General features: G+C 44.4%; 1 protein-coding gene across 1 annotated transcript; it reads left to right on the forward strand.

The window, feature by feature from the left end:
• The first annotated feature begins 1,348 nt into the window (after nucleotides 1-1,348).
• Nucleotides 1,349-7,653, forward strand: LOC149372063 (phosphatidylinositol 3,4,5-trisphosphate 3-phosphatase TPTE2-like). Its single transcript, XM_089566429.1, has 16 exons — nucleotides 1,349-1,543; nucleotides 2,045-2,203; nucleotides 2,290-2,331; nucleotides 2,394-2,555; nucleotides 2,634-2,744; nucleotides 2,817-2,980; nucleotides 3,059-3,123; nucleotides 3,211-3,271; nucleotides 3,336-3,417; nucleotides 3,509-3,659; nucleotides 3,894-3,974; nucleotides 4,065-4,170; nucleotides 4,311-4,408; nucleotides 5,529-5,624; nucleotides 5,697-5,770; nucleotides 7,261-7,653. The coding sequence occupies exons 2-16, from the start codon at nucleotides 2,046-2,048 to the stop codon at nucleotides 7,364-7,366; spliced, it is 1,557 nt and encodes a 518-aa protein (XP_089422555.1). The 5' UTR covers nucleotides 1,349-1,543; nucleotide 2,045; the 3' UTR covers nucleotides 7,367-7,653.
• Nucleotides 7,654-7,686: the final 33 nt, after the last annotated feature.

The raw sequence follows: 7,686 nt of genomic DNA on the forward strand, positions 1-7,686 counted from the left end.
CAGTGGGGATCCATCCACGCGCGTGCTACTTGACCAAACACAATGGTCTTGGTGTGGCGACAAGGGGGTGCGAGGGGAAGCATCAAAGCGCAAGTTTTGTTCCATTTTCTTCCCATCTGCTGGGAAGGCACGAGCAGGCGGGTATCATGAACTTTGGCCCACGTTTCAGGAGAGACCTTTGCGCCACTGTGACAGCAGTAGACGACAGACATCGGATAAGCTGTAGCGGGTGGGCATCATTATGCCATAGGCTGATGCTGAATATAGGGTGCAATAGCTTTCTTGGAGCCTTGGACGGTCAACGCTAGCATTTGAATAGGACTTCACGGGGGACACTACCGTAAATAGTGAACTTTTGAACTGCTTGCTTGATTTCATTGTAACTTATCACAGCCTGGACCGTCTCTGCTAAATTTCATTATTTGGCTGGTGGGGTGTCTTGTACATTGGGGCGCTGAAGATAAAGTGGGATGAGTTTTAATCTGAGTCCATTTTTTTCATTTCCTGTTTTGTCGGTATACTGTCGGCTTTGTTCCAAGAGGAACACAGCTACATGCTCAGTTTGTCTATTTTTTCCCTTTCTTTGTCACTTGAAAATGAGTTGAAAAAAAATTGCGCAAATTTGAAAAATCAATGCCATTCATTATATGCTAGCGTTCTTTTAAAATAAGCCAAAAGTAGGCAAAATAATTACACAGTTGCATGCTCTGGACGTTGCTAAGGCCGTATGATAGGAAAAATTGGGAAAACTACATTTATCTTTAGAACGATAGTTTCCTAAGAAAGGATAGCCATCCTTGTCATAAAGGCCGCATAACACTGCTTCATACTTATTCTGAATATTGAAATTTAGCAGCGATATAAACTAGCCGAGCAAGCGGCTCAAAAGTTGCAGCGCTATCCCTATCCTTTCTACTATCGCTCCCCCCTTTCTTTCCTTCTCCTCTCCCTGTCCTTTTATTTCCGCTAGCCCCATCTTGGGTGCTGCAGGCTTCGATGGCAGATGCTGCGGCTAGCAACATCTGTTCCTTCAATTTTTATTTTTATTACCAATAAATAGCCACTAACAACCTAGCGAAACTGCATTTCAGTGCGGAACATTGCGGCCGAACTGGAGCGGCGGCGGAGCGCGCACCCCTCTACGCTTGCACCTACCACCTTGCACACTGCCACATTCTGCGCGTTGCGTCTTGAGCGTGTCGCAGTCGGAGTCGTGGGAGGGTGGCAGGCTGCGAAATCCTCCTATCGGCTATCGTCGTGTCTGCTTGTTGGTTCCGGCCAATCAAAGCTCACTTCCGGAGAAAGCCTATCGCGTCACACATTACGTCACGTAAACTAAAACGTGACAAAAAAACAAAGAAAAAGGGGGCGGAGAGTGCGCGAGCCGCGGCCGCGGGACGGGACGGGGGCTCAAACGCTCTTACTGCTCACGGGATGCAGAAAGTTTCAAAGTTTGCATAGTAGTACGCCAACGGTGAAGCTACTTACGCTACGCAGTAGACGCAAGTACTTTACGTATAACAGCACTGCAACAAGACTTCAAGTAAGTTACCTGCGTTCTTTCTTCACTTTTTCCTTATTCGCGGCAGCTATCTTGCGGGCTGAAAGGGGCGGATCTTGCTACGCGACCATGCAAAACGTGTCGGAGCGTACCTGCTTGCTGATGCACATGAACTGCTACGAAATGAAAACAAAAGCCGGGGAGTCTTACGTGGGCGTTCTCTCTCATCTCGAGCGGAAGTGGATCGGTTTCATTCGCTGCGATTTCACTGCGCCAGCTCGGCCGGTCCGTCCGCGCGCTAGTTGCGGCAAGGAGGGATTGACAACGCCTCAAGTTTCTTAAGAGCTGTCTTGCGCTGCACTTGCCGTTCTTAGGTGTAGGCTACGACAACGCCGCACGAGGTGTAGGCCTTGCTAAAGTTTTGAGTAGTTGCTGGAGTTAATACCGCACTGTCGGTGGATATTGTTGGTTCCGGAATGCAGTCGCTGAAGCCAGCTGTGTGTGCTGAAATGGCGCTTACCATGTTTAATCGGTTCTGGGCAGGATGGTGAAGTACACTCAGTTCGCAAACGAGAGCATGGAGCAAGTAGGCGCGACGAGTAGCAACGGAACGAACGGCCAAGAACCCTCGGAGGTGGTGATTGAGAAGACCCACCAGTTGAACAGCAGCGCTTATGATCAGCCTACTGAACAAATCACGAGGTAAGTTCGCCTTTAACTAACTCAATAGGCGCAGGTAATTACCAACTCGTCAGCGCTTAATTGACGTTGCACTTGGAATTCCGCAGGCATGCTATGCTCAAGAGATTTGTGCAACACCTTGGATTCAGGTAGGCACCAGCATGCATAGAATTTTCTGTGCGAATCATGCCATCCATTTTTTTTCTTTCAGGCTCTTCAGTTTTTCTCTTATTGTTATTGACATCAGCATCCTAATAGCAGACCTCAGCCAAGAAAACAAACCTCCCAATGTTCAGAAAGCATATGATGTTGTGTCGCTATGCTTTGTTTGCTTCTTTGTTCTTGAGATCTTTTTTCGCATTTATGCACAGGGGTAAGCACTTGTCTTTCTCTCCTCAGCCATTGCATCAGTTATGAGTGCATGAATTCATAATGCATGCTTTACCTACAGCACTCAAGAATTTCTGAAACGCTGGTACAATATTGTTGACTTGGTCGTTGTTGCGGTGTCCTTTGTGGCTACAGTTGCATATGCATCTTACGAGATATCGGGATACTTCAAGTAAGTGCAGTTTTTCATAAAATCGAGACTAATTCATAGGAAAGATAACTTGCAATTTCTGTGTTTGCACAGGCTTTTTGTTATTGGCCGAGTAGTGCGCATTTTTGCTCTTCTGAGAATCATGCGAATCTTCACGGAGAAGAAAAATCTGACAAGAGGAGCTAGAATAATGGTGTCGGAGAACAAGCGACGATACAAGCAGGATGGCTTCGACCTTGATTTGGTGTACGTGACTGGTAAGTCTGCATTGTCTTCTGCCATAAGTTGCTGCAAGGTCGCATTAAAGCATAGTTGGCACATCTGGTTTCACGCAGATCGGATCATTGCCATGTCCTACCCTTCATCGGGAAAAATGTCATGGTATCGGAACCCAATTCACGTATGTCGTCCATGATGTTTTCTGCATGCATCCATGTAGGCAAAGTGAAGAGCACTTCTCACGTGCTGTATGCATCTTTTCCTTCAGGAAGTGGAGCGATTTTTCAACACAAAGCACCCAAATCACTACCGCATCTACAACATGTGCAGTAAGTTTGTCTGAGGCAGACAATGTCAGTTCAGAGGTGCCGCAACGTGTTGCTTAAATTTCAGGTGAACGAACCTATGACAACAGCCACTTCAATGGTTGCATTGAGCGCTACCTAATAGATGATCACAATGTGCCTCTACTCAGGTGTGTACTCTTACAAGCTTGTTATGTGGAAACAACAGAAGATTTGAGCAGGACTGGCTTCCTTATAACGTGAAAATTTTCTCTTTGGTAGAGACGCAGTAGATTTCGTAGCAAAGGCGCAAGCATTCCTGGACGAGGATCCTGAAAATGTTATCGCTGTGCATTGCAAGGGAGGGAAGGGCAGGACAGGAACGATGATTTGTATGCTTCTTGTGCACAACGGTCTCTTCGAATCTGCTCAGGTGAGGAGTGATCTCATACGTGTGCGGCACACAGCAAGACATGCATTCCTACTGCCAAGTTTTCCAAACTAGCCGGTCATAGTTGCAATACAAATACGACAATGGGGTGTGTTCATTACCTCATTTCCTTGGGTGATTCATGCTGTAACCTTGCAACTAGTGGTGTATAAAGGAGCTAGAAATAAATGATTTGCGTTTGAAATTTCTTTTACGAAAGTTGTTTCTTCTCTACAGGCAAGCCTGGAGTACTTTGGAAATGTTCGCACAGACAAGACAGTTGGGACCAAGTTTCAAGGAGTGGAAACCCCTAGTCAGGCATGTCGTCTCTGACCAGTGCAGTGTGGAATGGTGCGTATACTTCAAAAATATTGTCTGATGGCTGTGCTTGTTTTTTTGTGCCTGCAGAGCCGATATGTGGAATACTTTGAGGAGGTGAAAGACAAACACAATGGAATGGTGCCTGATGAGGTGCCCTTAAAGATTGCAGAAATAAGGATTTACAAGTTGTCAGGTGGGCTGACACTTTGTTTGAATCTTGAAGGTGGATTTTGTGTGTGCCAGTTTGAAAGATGCCTTGCACTGTTGGGAGTTGTGGGTACCTTCTTGTAAATGTTCATGCATGTCTCAATGGTTTGTCTTAAAATCTCTTAGGAGTCGGACAAGGCACAGGGACTGACTTTTCCTGTGAAGTTTTTGAAGCGAGGTCAAAAGTGTTTGAAATGGACTTCGGGCGCCAAATGAACTGTCAGGTCAGTATGTGCTAAAGCATTTGTTTGGTTGTGTGTCGGATGTTGCACATAAATATCCAGTAATCAAGTAATGAGCCCCACTAAACAACTAAGACTTCACTTTTTGTCACTTTGCACCATTTGGCAGTAAAAATTGTTTTCGTCCTTATTGTATGAACACAGGATACTTATGAAATTCTTAGTTGAACAGGATGTTTGAAAAACATGTTTATTTCATGATGCGCACTTTGGACAACGTAAAACTTTGCACCCCGCAGCGGTGGCTCAGTGGTTATGGCGCTCGGCTGCTGGCCTGAAAGACGCGGGTTCGATCCCAGCCGCGGCGGCTGAATTTCGATGAAGGCGAAATTCTAGAGGCCCGTGTGCTGTGCGATGTCAGTGCACGTTAAAGAACCCCAGGTGGTCGAAATTTCCGGAGCCCTTCACTACAGCATCCCTCATAGCCGAGTCGCTTTGGGACTATAAACCCCTGTAAACTAAACATAAACTAAACGTAAAATTTTCAATAAAAACACAGACTGAGGTTGGGGGCTGTTGGTGAATTACCTGTTTTAGACTTTTTTGCAGTCACAGAAAAGATTGTACACAGTATGAACTTGGCTTATCAGCTGCTGTTAGTTAGAAAATTTTATTTTAGGTTAGCTGTAAACAGTCTTCTTTCAATACTGAACGTCTGAAAAACGTTTGTGCAGCCAGTGACATTTGCCCGTTCACTCAGCACCAGAGGATAGTGTTGCTCGTAGTGTTGCAATGATTGGCTTTATGATGCATGCTTGGAAGATTCCTGATGGAGTATACCTAGAAACGTCGTCAGCAGTTTTTACAAGTAAAACTTGCCACGTTATGTGGCAAAACGCTTCATTTGCTATCTCTTTCAAAGGGGTGTTCATTTTATGACCTCTTCGTGGATATAAATTTATCCCAAAAACATACGGGTTTGGAAACAATTTTCTCGGCACTCCAGAGTTCCAATGCTTTCTGCATAATGAAACAGCTAAACCATGAGAGTGCCTGTCACAATTAGGTGAGAACTCTGTTTTATCCATTTTAGCTATGCTTACGCTTGGTTGCGTTTGTCGGTTGGTCAACATGCTAGTGCAGAGGTATCGTTCACTTGCAGGCGCATTATCGTCCAGAAGGTGATGTGTTGGAGGTGGCACCCATCAACTTCCCCGTAGTGAAGGGAGATGTGAAGTTCAAGTTCTCCTGCCAAAGTGTAAGTGCAGCACTTTGATCTAGTTTACTATTTTGTTATTGTGCTTGAACTTTCGTTTCCTCCACTGTTCAGTCATCTGTACCTCGAGGCTACGAGGACTGCCCATTCTACTTTTGGTTCCACACCAGCTTCATCAAGAACAACAAGTAAGCCGTTTTCCTGACCTAACTTTCTCAGGCACAAAGTTCATGATGCAATGAAAACTTAAAAAAAATTCCTTGATAGCAAGTGCGTGGTTATTGCAAACTGAAATTTTGTAGCCAAATAAGAGCCGGTAGGTATATATATATGTATTTAACATTATATCTACCATGCTATGATAAAGGCAGAACATACAAGCATGTGTAACTAAAGAAAAAAACTGACATACTATTTCAAGACATGCAGATATGCACATGCATGTATATGGCTTGGTTCCACAGTACTTGAAGCAAGGTTGTCGGGCACATTATGAATAGTTTATAGATCAAAGGTGAGGCGTATTGAGAATACATGATTAATGAGGTACTCATAAATACGATTACACTGGAGTCCAAACACTGATTGTTCATGAACTTGATTTCCTGCTATAGAGAAAAAAATGAAGTGTGGTGACTCAGTAATTATTGGTGCCTCTGACGATACCCCTTTCTTCTGTATGATTGTAATTAAGCTTAGTGCCTAATTAAAAAACTTTCATGGTGCATGGATTCAACTAGCATAGATGCCCGCTTAAGCAGCTCAGTTCTGATGATGTTTTGATGATGAGTTCAAGTTGTGGGATTGGTCCCAGCCACGCTTTTGTTGAGGCAAAATGCAGAAATGCTTGCGTACTGTGATTCACCGGACATTGCAAAAACATCAGGTGGCCAGAATTAATCCAGAGCATGCAACTAGGGCACGTGATATTTGTTAATTTAACTCTTATACATAGATCTCTTCTTCTTTCCTTAGTTGTTTCATACTGAAATTGTAGGACCTTTCTTGCAGCCCTAATCAATGTGAAAAAAGCTTCTGATCACCATGCTGATATCACTTTGATTTCATATTAGCCTTGCATGACTGGTAATATTACTCTTTAGAAAAATGTTGGGAACAATGCATGCATGTACTTCTGTTGTTTGGTCAATGAATAATCGAAGCAAGGCAACTGAGCTTAAGTTAAGGACAATGCAGCGAGCTGTGGAAAGAAAAATGGTGGATGTAACGCTAAAAGATCGGAAGCGGGCAGAGTGAGTGAGGGAACAAACGCGGGTTAATGACATCCTAGTTGAAATCAAGAGGAAGAAATGGGCTTGGGCAGGGCATGTAATGCGAAGGCAAGATAAACACTGGTCCTTAAGGGTAACGGAGTAGATTCCAAGAGATGGCAAATGTAGCAGGGGGCAGCAGAAATTTAGGTGGGTGGATGAGATTAGGAAGTTTGCGGGGGTACAGTGGACGCAACTGGCAAAGGACAGGGTTAATTGGAGAGACATGGGAGAGGCCTTTGCCCTGCAGTGGGCGTAGTCAGGCTGACGATGATGATTATGATGACTACACTACTGTCTGTTAAGTTTACCTCTGCCCTTAATTCATCTATGAGTTTCTAGGTAATGTTGACACGAACTACAGCTATGAGATTCACAACTGATGGTCTGTCCTGTGTCACTCATAGGCTGTTCCTGCAAAGGGATGTCCTCGACAACCCCCACAAGCAGAAGACGTGGAAGGTGTACGATGCTGGCTTTGCCATTGAACTGCTCTTCAGCAATCCATCCTGAGCTGCCGAGTTTGAGAAGCAGGACATTGCGTAGCAACCTTGTCTGTGATGTGCAAACCTGGCCAAACTACTCAAACCTCATCCGCTTGCGTTGGCAGCATGGAAGACCTTTGGTCACAATTTACAAGGGTGGTCACAAAAACTTACAAATCTCACTCTTATTTATGGGGCCTCTGCCTTCAAAGAGTTGTGTACATACTGTCTATATTGCAGATTATTTTCTTCATTAACAACTTTGTAACTTGCAGAATTAAAGGGAGCAGAGCTCCACATTGTATTTTAAACAAAGCTGTGCAAGAGGCTTGTTTATTTTACATTGGA

Source organism: Amblyomma mixtum, chromosome 1, assembly GCF_055824585.1.
Source record: "Amblyomma mixtum isolate Tamu chromosome 1, ASM5582458v1, whole genome shotgun sequence".
Classification (NCBI taxonomy): domain Eukaryota; kingdom Metazoa; phylum Arthropoda; class Arachnida; order Ixodida; family Ixodidae; genus Amblyomma; species Amblyomma mixtum.